At 43.9% G+C, this 12,994-nt stretch overlaps 1 protein-coding gene across 1 annotated transcript; it reads left to right on the top strand.

Annotated features, from left to right (window-relative positions):
- The first annotated feature begins 7,283 nt into the window (after positions 1-7,283).
- On the top strand, positions 7,284-9,311 carry LOC146712749 (nuclear factor 7, brain-like). The gene is made up of 2 exons (XM_085444066.1): positions 7,284-7,414; positions 7,516-9,311. Exon 2 carries the CDS (start codon positions 7,533-7,535, stop codon positions 8,916-8,918), a length of 1,386 nt encoding a protein of 461 aa, XP_085300192.1. The 5' UTR covers positions 7,284-7,414; positions 7,516-7,532; the 3' UTR covers positions 8,919-9,311.
- Positions 9,312-12,994: the final 3,683 nt, after the last annotated feature.

Genomic DNA, 12,994 nt, shown 5'->3' with positions numbered 1-12,994 from the left:
CACCTTTCCTGAAGCTTTTAATCTGAAACTTTTCTTAGAGCCATTAAACTGTATTTCCCTTTTCATGGCGTCTTAGAAACTTCTTAGGAACCTCCTACTTATTTCTTCTTTCCAATGTGTTTTTCTGGGGATTTTCATTGTTTTAAAACTGTTGATTTTCTAATGAACCCTTTTCCAGCACATTTTTACTTTGCTTTAAATGCTGAGCTTTAAATTTGAAAGTTGACTTAGAGCTATAACATCATCTTTTCTTCTTCTGTGGTTTTAAATTGTTGTTTTTTATTTTTGTATATTACATCATATTTATTAACATATTAAATCAAGTTTCCCTTTAATATAAAACATTTCTGGTGTCACTGTCACATGTTCCTTTTTCTGGAGCTTTTAATGTGACATGTTGCAGCTCTGGTACTCTGTGCTTCCCTTTTCTTTTAATATTAAACCTTTGGCTTGAGCCACTGCAGCTTTTCCAGACCACATTAAATGATCACACTGCAGACTCTGACATATTTGGGTTTAATGTCAGGGGATGTTTGTCGATGAAAGTTATGATAGATGAAAGTTTTGGTAGGACACATGATGTGGACAGTCTGGCAATCACAGAATATTCTAGTCTAAAACTCCAGACAGCTCTAGAGAAAGTTTCAGATTAAAAGCCCTGGAGTGTTTTACATGTTATTCTGTTGGATTAAATCTGATGGAGCTGATTTATAAACACTTCACTGCAGGTATCAGGTGACCTGCAGAGACTGATCCTACAAACAATCCACATCTCAGAAACAGAGTAAACCAAACTGCACCACAGTGATCAGACTAAACCTTCCTGACATGAACACAGTTTCACAGTAAAAACCATGAACCAGCAGAGAGACTACACCCAGCAGCATACACCACCTCTCTGACACAGTACACCCTCGGGCAGGTGGTGTCCCCATAAACAGTCTGAGAAGCTCTGATTATTTACTATGTTCAAACAAACTGAGTGTCCACAAACGTCTGAGCTCACAGTGAGAGCTGCTGGCACAGGTTGGAGATGTTCTGCCCCCTGCTGGACACACAGAGCTACAACATGAAGATCAGAGGAGGCTGGTGCTGCTTCACCTTTGGAAACAAGAAGGAGGTCAAAATATTTAAAAACAGAGATTGTTTTTAAACCTGTAAAGGGGGAAATCCTGACGAACCAATCCACAGCCAGAAAAGAAGACTAACTCTGTAATGGTCCAATCAGGTGTCAGCTCTGTCAGTGTAGAGGTCCCAGATAGCAAGACGACATAGAATTGACGTTGATTTTTCATCCGATCCGTTGTTATGGTCAGGGTTGAAATGCCACTGTTGTAACAACATTGAAATACTGTGGTAAACCGACTGTGGTAAATCTTACTATAGGGACGTTGTAATGATGTTGATTTACCGTTGTTTTTTTGTCATTGATATTTGATCTATTTGTAGTCGACCAGGTGACAACAACAATGTCGAGAAAAGGTCTATTTATAGTTGACCTTCATTCCGCGCCGGCCACCATCAAAAAGCAATTGATTTGTAGTTGAGCGTTAAACTGCTCTGGTCTGACAGCATCGTTAACACCTTTTGTGAGGTCGCATCTGTTTCAAAGAACAATTCTAGAAAGATTAATGGCTTAAGCAGTGAGAGGCGAAAAACTAATATATCCATAAGTGATGGTGTAACATTCTGCATTCAAGTATAAGTTGTTCTAACTGCTAAAAGTGTTTGCTAGTTTTTGCCTGTCACATATATTTGATATTTGTATATGTAGCTTGCCATCACCAGTGTGAATAGGTGGATGACTGGTTGTGTAAAGCGCTTTGAGGTCCTTAGGGACTAAAGCGCTATACAAATACAGGCCATTTACCACTGTTATCATCTTCAATGCCCTGTACCAACACAGAGCAGAGCAGCTATCTGAACGCTACCCCAACAGATGTCGATTATCTTTTTAATAATTTTACCTCCTCACTGCGTACGACTCTGGATACTGTAGCTCCTGTGAAAACTAAGGTCTCTAATCAGAAGTACCTGACTCCGTGGTATAATTCTCAAACACGTAGCCTAAAGCAGATGACTCATAAGCTGGAGCGGAAATGGCGTGTCACAAATTTAGAGGATCATCATTTTGCCTGGAGAAACAATTTGCTGCTTTATAAGAAGCCCTCCGCAAAGCCAGAACATCTTACTATTCATCACTGATTGAAGAAAATCAGAAAAACCCCAGGTTTCTCTTCAGCACTGTAGCCAGGCTGACAAAAAGTCAGAGCTCTGTTGAGCCAACCATCCCTTTAACGTTAACTAGTAATGACTTCATGAACTTCTTCACAAATAAAATTTTTATCATTAGAGAAAAAATTACCAGTAATCATCCCACAGATGTAATATTATCTACAGCTACTCTTAGTACCATTGATGTTAAGTTAGACTCTTTTTCTCCAATTGATCTTTCTGAGTTAACTTCAATAATTACTTCCTCCAAACCATCAACGGGTCTTTTAGACCCCATTCCTACAAAACTGCTCAAAGAAGTCCTGCCATTAATTAATTCTTCGATCTTAAATATGATCAACCTATCTCTAATAATCGGCTATGTACCACAGGCCTTCAAGCTGGCTGTACTGTACTGGCTTTACTCAAAAAGCCATCTCTAGACCCAGCAGTCTTAGCTAATTATAGGCCAATCTCCAACCTTCCTTTCATATCAAAAATCCTTGAAAGAGTAGTTGTCAAACAGCTAACAGATCATCTGCAGAGGAATGGTTTATTTGAAGAGTTTCAGTCAGGTTTCAGAGCTCATCACAGCACAGGAACAGCTTTAGTGAAGGTTACAAATGATCTTCTTATGGCCTCTGACAGTGGACTCATCTCTGTGCTTGTCCTGCTAGACCTTGGTGCAGCATTCGATACTGTCGACCATAATATCCTATTAGAGCGATTAGAACATGCTGTAGGTATTACAGGTACTGCACTGCAGTGGTTTGTATCATATCTATCTAATAGACTCCAGTTTGTGCATGTAAATGGAGAGTCCTCTTCACACACTGAGGTTAATTATGGAGTTCCACAGGGTTCAGTGCTAGGACCAATTCTTTTTACATTATACATGCTTCCCTTAGGCAGTATCATTAGAAGACATAGCATACACTTTCACTGCTATGCAGATGACACCCAGCTCTATCTGTCCATGAAGCCAGGTAACACACACCAATTAGTTAAACTGCAGGAATGTCTTAAAGACATAAAGACCTGGATGGCCGCTAACTTTCTGCTTCTTAATTCAGATCAAACTGAGGTTATTGTACTCGGCCCTGAAAATCTTAGAAATATGGTATCTAAGCAGATTCTTACCCTGGATGGCATTACCTTGGCCTCCAGTAACACTGTGAGGAACCTTGGAGTCATTTTTGACCAGGACGTGTCCTTCAACGCACATATTAAACAGATATGTAAAACTGCTTTCTTCCATTTGCGCAACATCTCTAAAGTAAGTTTTTTTTCTTTTGCCACCGGCAGGGGAAGTGGTGGGGGGGAGATAGGCCTCCATACCTTGGAGGGCCTGAGATATCCCCAGAGAGGTGCCGTCTGACACCCAACCTGACATATAGACACAGACATACAGGCACACACAGATACAAACATCCATTCCCACCCTCATGCTCTCATATGCAATTACTCAACACTCAACCAATGTGGAGACAGACATAGAGACACTGTACACACGATCACACTCCCCAAGCGTACTCTACCAACCGGGTCTAGGTACCTTTGCCCCTGGAGGGGGAAACTGCACCCAGACCCAGGTGGTGTTACCCTTTTTCATTGCGGTGGGGAGAAGCAGACCGCCCCGACTCCACAGCAGCAGGGAGGCCCCACACTCCAGACCGCAGTCGGACGGCCAAGTCCTCCTCCTAGCCCTCCCGCTTCAGCAGGTCGCAGAGAACGGAGGTGTGTGAAGACTCCAAAACCTCCCTCCGCCCGCTCATATGTAGTGGTGATGCATGTGTGTTCTAAGGTGCATTTAAAACCCAGGAGGGCATGGAGCTACCTGCCAGAGAGCAGCAGGTAAGCACATAGTCCCTCCTGCTAGCCCTCAATGTCTACGTGTATTTAAAATTGAGAGGTGGGCAACGACACCAGGGGTGAGGTGTACACCCTGATGGTCTTTTGGAGTCCGTGTTGCGTGCCCACCCCCAAGATCCTATATGTATGTGTTATGAGAGTGTGAGTAATGTGAATGTCTAAGTTGTGAGATAAAATTGAGGCACAAGAAGCCAGAAGGGGACAGAGGGGGGGGGGTAGCCTCCCCTGCACCCTGGTGACACACCTTTACCCCAAGGCCCTGCATGTGTGGGTGATTGTGGTGGAGTGGGAAGAGGGAGGCAGCGGGAGATGGGGAGGGAAGGAAGGGAGGGGCAAGTGACCCCTCCCTGGGGCCAGCTCCCCCGCTGACCCCAGTAGGCACCCCCATACTCTGCAACCCGCCAGGGAAAGGGGACCCAGGCCCATCTGGACAGGGGGCCCAGAAAAGCAGCGCCGCACGGCCCCACAGAGCCTGGGACAGCCCACCCGACCCCACCACAGAGAAAACTGCACCCACCCCATCATCCACTCATCTTCCAGATTACATGAGACAATAGACACCCAGGCTGAGCTCTTCCTCCACCTCTCCTGTATCTGCCCCTCCTGCAGAGAGAGTTCCTGAAGAGAGGAAAGCTCCTGCAAGGTGTTACAACCTTCCCCCTCCAGTTGAAGAGCCCCCAGGTGGCTCGATGCGCTGGCGGCACTCTGCGCCAGGGCCGGGCCCCCATACACCCACCCGCCCACAACCCCAGCAACATACCAACCAGGACCCAAGTCCCCGAGGCCCAGCCAGGGCCCCAGCCCGGAGACGGAGCTCCCCCAGAACCTCACGCCCGTCCCGGACCCACTCAGGGGCAGCCAGGCTACCAGGTCAATAACCCACGTCCATCAGCACAGACTCTCCCCTAGCCCCGCTGCACGCAGCCACGAGGAAACCGTCACCTAAGAGCCAACAGAGCCCCTAATAGGCCATGACCGCTACCCCGGGTTCAGTCCCCCAAGGAAGATGCTCCTGGGGAACCCCCCGACGCCCTAAGCCTGTCCCTACCCCCACACCAATCACAACAGTGAAGGCGGGACCAAACTATGACCCCCCACCCCCACTAGGTGATGGAGCTGATCAAAGGAGCCCAGAGCAATTGATCTGATGTGGTGGCAGAGGCCGTATCAAGACTAATGTAATCTAATAGATAATTTCTATATTGGTCAGAATTAAGACTATTTTTATTTTTCCAGTTCATGAGGACTGTTTTCTTGGCTATGCATAGGGCAGTGAAAACCATATGGGCTATATTCTTTTCTGAAGTGACATTATCTAAGCTGCCCAACAAACACACTAAGGGGGAAGTTGGAATGTTACATTTCAGACACTTTGATAAGTCTTCACATATCTCGCGCCAAAACTTCTGAACTGGTGGACAGAACCAAAGAGCGTGGATATAATTGTCCGGTGAATTGGTTTGGCAGTGTGAGCAGTTGTTGGTAGACGTAAAGCCCATCTTGAACATCCGATGACCTGTATAGTGCACTCTATGTAATATTTTGTAATGAATTAATTGAAGACTGGGATTTCTAATTAGATGAAAGGTTTTTAAGCAAATCTGAGACCAGAAGTTTAGGTCTAAGTTAACTGATAAATCCGCTTCCCATTTTGCAATAGGAAGTGATATTGATTCATCTGTTTTAGAAAGCATTCTGTATATTTTGGATAGTAATTTGGGGGGTTTAAGAGTAAGAAATTGAACCACGCTTGGTGGTGTTTGTAGTTCAACTTGACCCGGTTTAAATTTCTTTTTTTACAATGGATTTAATTTGTTGATATTCTAAAAATCTTTTCTTGTTGATCCCATATTGTGTAACTAGTCCGTCAAATGAAATAAATTCTGTTCCTTCTAGTATATGTTCTACATAGTTGATTCCTTTACCACTCCAATCTGAAAAGTTTGTCATATTATTGTTTTGTAATATGTCAGGGTTGTTCCAGATAGGTGTACATTTGCATGGGTGTTGGGTCTGTCTAGCACAGGCATTTTTAGATAAATAGCTGTATATGTTTACAAAATGTACAATTAGATTACATTTGCATTTCAAGTTATAAAAGTTTACTCAACGTGTCTTTGGGGTTTTTTTGTACAGTAAAGAAATACTACTAGGATTTTAAGTTCTTTGTGTGATTTCAGATCACTAATACTAATGCAGTATGTCAGTGAAAAAAACAACTAAATTCAGTTGAGCTGAAAAGATACCAAACAAGGCAAGGGGAAAAAAATAAAATGAAACAATCTGAGGGTGAAATACAAACGTAAACTAAAAAGGAGTCAAAAATGGCCGGTTGTATTTTGGAGGGTTAATCCAACAAATCACGAAAAATAAGGTTTAAATTTTTTTTCATGACAGTGCAGATTTCTGACATTTTGTGTAATTTAAGCTGTAACAATGTGATTGTTTTCTAACAAAAAACAGTGAAACTTAAGTTAGACTTGTGTTTGTAAATGAACCGCCCCATGTTGTGTAGCTTTCTGGATTTTATACTTATTGGGCTACATATTTATTTATCATACATGCTATACAGTACATAGCATCAAAACTCATATGTTTTATGTAACTAAAGTGTTTAATTATGTGGGCTACAGAAAATAATTAAGTTGTAGACTATATTTATATGAAAAACGTGTATACTTACTGCATTTGAATCATTTTAACCATATGTAACCACCTGCATATGTGTTTGGGGGGAAAAAAGGGCTTCGATTTTGCCACCCTCATGCCACCCTAAGAAAATTTCTCTAGATCCGCCCCTGGGTGGAACGAATGACCAGCACGCACAGGGTGTGCAGGAACACTATGGCGCGGAGCACACACATGGGAGTCTAGAGAGCAAAGGGGATTTTGTGTGCATCTGTTATTTACCTCACTGTAAACAAACGTACTGTTTTCACTAAAGAGTCTTTCGGGTCCTCCTTCCCCACATCCCATGGTTTGCTCTGGCAAACCGTGACATTAGCAGCATATTAGTCAGCTTAGAACACAGGGATTTAATAATAGATACACAAAACGGAGCATGCCCGTTCCGGCCGGCTTTAAAGGGTTAAAGTGAAACAGCAACATTTTACTCCTCCCCTCACGTCACTCAAATGCAACAAAGCAGGAAACATGATGTTTTTCCTCCTTAGCAGAGAGGAAGAAAAACGCCCAGAGAGATGCACAGACGATCAGACTGAGCTCAGACCAAACTAGCAGCTTCCTCTGAGTGAGTCCAGCTACAGGAGAGAAAAGTGGAAAACTCCAACACTGCTGCTTCAAGCTGCTGACGCTCCACACACTGAATGTGAGTTTGAGCAAAAACACGACTCAAAGCAAGTTTCAGTGAAGGTGGTAGAGGAGGGAGGGGAGCCAGGACTGACTGTACTTCCTGTCTGCTGTTTTCAGCTTCACTCACAGACTCAATGGCTTCCAGATCAGAGGAGGATCTCTGCTGTACGGTCTGTATGGAGGTCTTCAGAGATCCTGTTATTCTGTCATGTAGCCACAGCTTCTGTGAACACTGTCTGAAGAGATGGTGGAGAGAGAGACCAACACACGAGTGTCCACTTTGTAAGAGAAGATCTTCAAAGAAGCATCCACCTTCAAACAAGGCTTTAAAGAACTTGTGTGATTCGTTCTTACAGGAGAGATATCAGAGAGCTTCAGAGGCTCTCTGCAGTCTGCACTCTGAGAAACTCAAACTCTTCTGTCTGGACCATCAGCAGCCAGTGTGTGTCGTCTGCAGAGACTCAGGAAAACACACCAATCACAGATTCAGACCCATCGATGAAGTTGCACGACAACACAAGAAACTTCAGGAAACTCTGGAGCCCTTAAAGAAGAAGTTAAAGGTTTGTGAAGAAGTTCAAGTGAAGTTTGATCAAACAGCAGAACACATTAAGGTCCAGGCCCGACACACAGAGAGGCAGATTAAGGAGCAGTTTAAGAAGCTTCACCAGTTTCTAGCAGAGGAAGAGGAGGCCAGGCTGGCTGCACTGAGGGAGGAAGAGGAGCAGAAGAGTGGGATGATGAAGGAGAAGATGGAGGCTCTGAGCAGAGAGATAGCAGCTCTTTCAGACACAGTCAGAGCCACAGAGGAGGAGCTGAGAGCTGAAGATATCACATTCCTGCACAACTACAAGGCTGCAGTGGAAAGAGTCCAGCGCTGCCCCCTGCTGGATGATCCACAGCTGCCCTCAGGAGCTCTGATAGACCAGGCCAAACACCTGGGCAACCTGACCTTCAACATCTGGAACAACATGAAGGACATGGTCTCCTACACTCCTCTCATTCTGGACCCAAACACTGCTGATCCAGACCTCATCCTGTCTGAAGATCTGACCAGTGTGAGAGGAGGAGAGAAGCAGCAGCTTCCTGATAATCCAGAGAGGTTTGATCATTCCTGCTCAGTCCTGGGCTCTGAGGGCTTTAACTCAGGGACTCACAGCTGGGATGTTGATGTAGGAGACAGTACACCGTGGGGACTGGGTGTGTTAGCAGAGTCTGTGCAGAGGAAGGGAGACATATGGTCTGGATTATGGATAATATGGTTTGATGAAGGTGAATACTCAGCATGGTCACCACCAGGTCCTCTCACTGATCTCTCATTCCAGAAGAAGCTCCAGAGGATCAGAGTGAATCTGGACTGGAACAGAGGAAAGCTGTCGTTCTCTGATCCTGATACTAACACACACATACACACCTTCACACACACTTTCACTCACAGGATGTTTCCATACATCAGCACTGTTGATAAATTGAACGTGTGTCCGTTGAAGGTGTCAGTGTCAGTGCAGCAGATGAGTTGAGGATGATGATGTTTCTAATGTTGTTTCCTGTCAGTGAGTTGAAGCTGTTAAACTGCAGCTGTCCTCCTGCTGCCTCGTTGTTCCAAAGCTCTTTGTTTCTCTTTTAGTTTCACTGTTTCTTTCTGTTTCTGCTGTCCACCTTTTCACATGGAAAATCATTTCACTGTTTCTCACTGAATGACTCCCCAAACTAGATTTGAAATTCTATCAAGTTTCTAATCATTACAAGTGATTCATGTTTCTATTTGATGTGTAAATGGAGATGATTTAGTTTGCTGGGATATGGACTGACATGTGTTGAATGGGAGGAGCAGTTTGTTGTTGTCTTCTTGTCTGTTTATGACAACAATAAATATGTTGTTGAAACAATGATTCATGTTTAACTCCATATATGAAATGTTTCTGATCTTTGAATTCTGTTTGATTAAAGACTTTCTTCATGACACAAATGAGATTTCAGTGTATTAATAGAACTAAATAAGCTCAGAGTTGAAAGGCTGGAGTATTATGTACGTGCTTCACTGTCAGGATCTTCAGGGGGATTCAAAGGGAAACATCAAACTGCTGTAATGAGATAAACTAGTTGGGCTGAACACACTTATCTGTAGTTTGTCTCCATCCAGGATCATCAGAATATAATGAACATGTGTGAAGAGCAGTGTCGTGTAAGTTACTTTACATTAGTAACTTAGTTACATTACTAGTTCTATCAAAAGTAACTCAATTCAGTTCAATTAAATTTTATTTATATAGTGCAAGGCACTTTATGTTGTACAGTAGATCCAGAGAAAATCTAAACAATCATATGACCTCCTATGAGCAAGCACTTTGGCGACAGTGGGAAGGAAAAACTCCCTTTTAACAGGAAGAAACCTCCAGCAGAACCAGGCTCAGGGAGGGGCGGCCATCTGCTGCGACCGGTTGGGGTGAGAGAAGGAAGACAGGATAAAGACATGCTGTGGAAGAGAGACAGAGGTTAATAACAGATATGATTCAATGCAGAGAGGTCTATTAACACATAGTGAGTGAGAAAGGTGACTGGAAAGGAAAAACTCAATGCATCATGGGAATCCCCCGGCAGCCTACGTCTATTGCAGCATAACTAAGGGAGGATTCAGGGTCACCTGGTCCAGCCCTAACTATATGCTTTAGCAAAAAGGAAAGTTTTAAGCTAATCTTGAAAGTAGAGATAGTGTCTGTCTCCTGAATCCAAACTGGAAGCTGGTTCCACAGAAGAGGGGCCTGAAAACTGAAGGCTCTGCCTCCCATTCTACTTTTAAATACTCTAGGAACAACAAGTAGGCCTGCAGAGCGAGAGCGAAGTGCTCTAATAGGGTGATATGGTACTACAAGGTCATTAAGATAAGATGGGGCCTGATTATTTAAGACCTTGTATGTGAGGAGCAGGATTTTGAATTCAATTCTGGAGGCGACCGTGGTTCAGGGGGGTTGGGAAGCACATCTGTAACCGGAAGGTCGCCGCTTCGATCCCCGGGCTCTCTGTCCTGGTCGTTGTGTCCTTGGGCAAGACACTTTACCCTATTGCCCACTGGTGATGGCCAGAGGGGCCGATGGCGCGATATGGCAGCCTCGCTTCTGTCAGTCTGCCCCGGGGCAGCTGTGGCTTCAACTGCAGCTTACCTCCACCAGTGTATGAATGCGAGAGTGAATGAATATAAATGATATGATATAATGATATAAATGAATATATGAATGAAAATAAATAGTGGCATTGTAAAGCGCTTTGGGTGCCTTGAAAAGCGCTATATAAATCCATTATTATTATTAAACATTTTAGGGAGGTTTTTAAAAAATTGTGTCTATTGTCTTGTGTAGTCTGGAAGATGAGTGGATGATGGGGTGGGTGCAGTTTTCTCTGTGGTGGGGTCGGGTGGGCTGTCCCGGGCTCTGTGGGGCCGTGCGGCGCTGCTGAACTGGGCCCCGGTCCGGATGGGCCTGGGCCCCCTTTCCTTGGTGGGTTGCAGAGTCTGGGAGTGCCTACTGGGGTCAGCAGGGAAGCTGTCCCCAGGGAGGAGGCCTATCTCGGGCACGTCACATCACGGGACAGTGGCACGGTTGCCCCTCCGTTGGTCTTCCTTGGTCTTCTTTGCTCTTGGTGCCTCTGGATGTCTGGAGCCAGTGGCGGAGCGGGGGGGTGGCTTACTGGGCTTAAGCCCGGGTTGTTTTTTCAGAAGCCTGGGGTCTTTTGGAGTGTAATTTTTTCATAATTAGATGCCTGGATGACAACTGTATTAAGCAAAAAACTACACACAATATTTAAAGCACATAGCGCACACTGTGGGAATTTACGACTGTGCGTAAATCCCCCCTAGTATTGGTATGTTCCGAGCTCAGGCACTAAGCGGGGCGGGGCAGCTGCTGCATGAGAGTGTGCTGTTAGAGAAACGGAGCCAGGCAGACAGAGGAGAACTGAAGTTCGACCAGGTACCAAAGCAAATCATTCGTACTGTACAAATAATGTAAATATGTATCGCGAAAGATTGATATCAAACAGATCACTTGACCCATATGACGTTACTTACTCTTCGAGTAAATCAACAAATGGCGAAATGAAAAGCCGAACAACAACAATGCTGTTTCTTTAGAGAGTCTTAGCTTACATGTGTGTTTATTTCATATTTTCAGTTGTTTCCCTCCACGGCTAAATAAATCGGTTTCAGTAATGCACTGATATACAAGAATGGACATAAGGGGCTTCTTTCAAAGAAAAAACTCTGGTAGTATTTTATATATTATGCTTTGTATATTGTTCAGTATATTTCTATGCAAAACAAGAGGAACTTCAGTACACAGCAGTATATTCACAGTTGAAACCAGATATTTACATACACTTTATGGAAAACACAAGAACATTTTTTTACTGTACAACATCAATTTAGAGTAAACTTGTTTTGTTTTGGATAAATAAACATTGAAATATCTTTTGAATTAGTTAAATGTCAGAATAAAGAGAGACAGAGCTTCTATTTTTATCACTTAATTAATAAGAAAACTCCAGACGATTCCATTCTGAGCTGAAGAAGCTTCTGATGGGTTAGTAGAGTCCATGTGAGTAAATTGGTGGCACACCTGTGGATGCATATAAGGCAAAACACAGAGCCTGTTTCTGTGACATGGGAAAATCAAGAGATGTCAACATGTCTGTGAAGGTTCTCAGTCATCCTGGGGCCCGTTCTTCGTACGTCGCTTACTACATCCAAGATCAAATGACACATCCAAGATCAAATCATCGCGCTAACCGTGAGCTCGCTAATCCGGTTCCCCGAACACACCTGCTGTTGACGATTACTACAGCTGGACGCAGGAATGTGACATCACTGGGTGTCGTAAAAGGGGCTACGCATCGATAGTAGAAACATTGATCGGCAACCCGCTGATTGGTCGGCGAAAATGTCGAAGGGGCGTGCTCGGTATTTTCCGGCAGCAGAGCAAGAACTCATGAGTGAGGGATTTCAGGAGTTTCAGAGTTTAATTAAAACGCAAGAGAACACTGCAAAGGCTGCAAAAGCAAGGAGAGAGGGCTGGCAGAAAGTTGCTGACAAATCAAACTCGTAGGTAATTTAATAATAATAATAATAATGGATTGGATTTATATAGCGCTTTCCAAGGCACCCAAAGCGCTTTACGATACCACTATTCATTCACTCCCACATTCACACACTGGTGGAGGCAGCTACGGTTGTAGCCAGGCTGCCATATCGCGCCATCGGCCCCTCTGGCCAACACCAGTAGGCGGTAGGGTAGATCTATCATATGACACTATATTGTCCAATATCATATGGCATTATATTATATTATAATATGTTATATTATATCCCCTTTCACATTAGAGCCACAACAGGACCCACAAGAACATGGGAACAAGTAAAAGTGGAATACAGGAGTATTCTACAGAATGGTAATATTTATCTCTTAGATTGCTTTGCGTCTCTTGGCAAGGTAATACTGGCCTGTAGTACTCTGTTAGTTTGTTCATAACAGCAACCAAGAAAAGGGCAGAGGAAAAAAAGACAGGTAGTGGTCCTGCACCCCCTCGTCAACAAGTTGGTTACGTA

Source organism: Copadichromis virginalis, linkage group LG3 (genome assembly GCF_057382275.1).
Source record: "Copadichromis virginalis isolate Kocher_CV1m ecotype Utaka linkage group LG3, C_Virginalis_male_GT1.1, whole genome shotgun sequence".
Taxonomy (NCBI): domain Eukaryota; kingdom Metazoa; phylum Chordata; class Actinopteri; order Cichliformes; family Cichlidae; genus Copadichromis; species Copadichromis virginalis.
The sequence above is the reverse complement of the archived record's forward strand: the minus strand, read 5'-3'. Positions and strand labels throughout refer to the sequence as shown.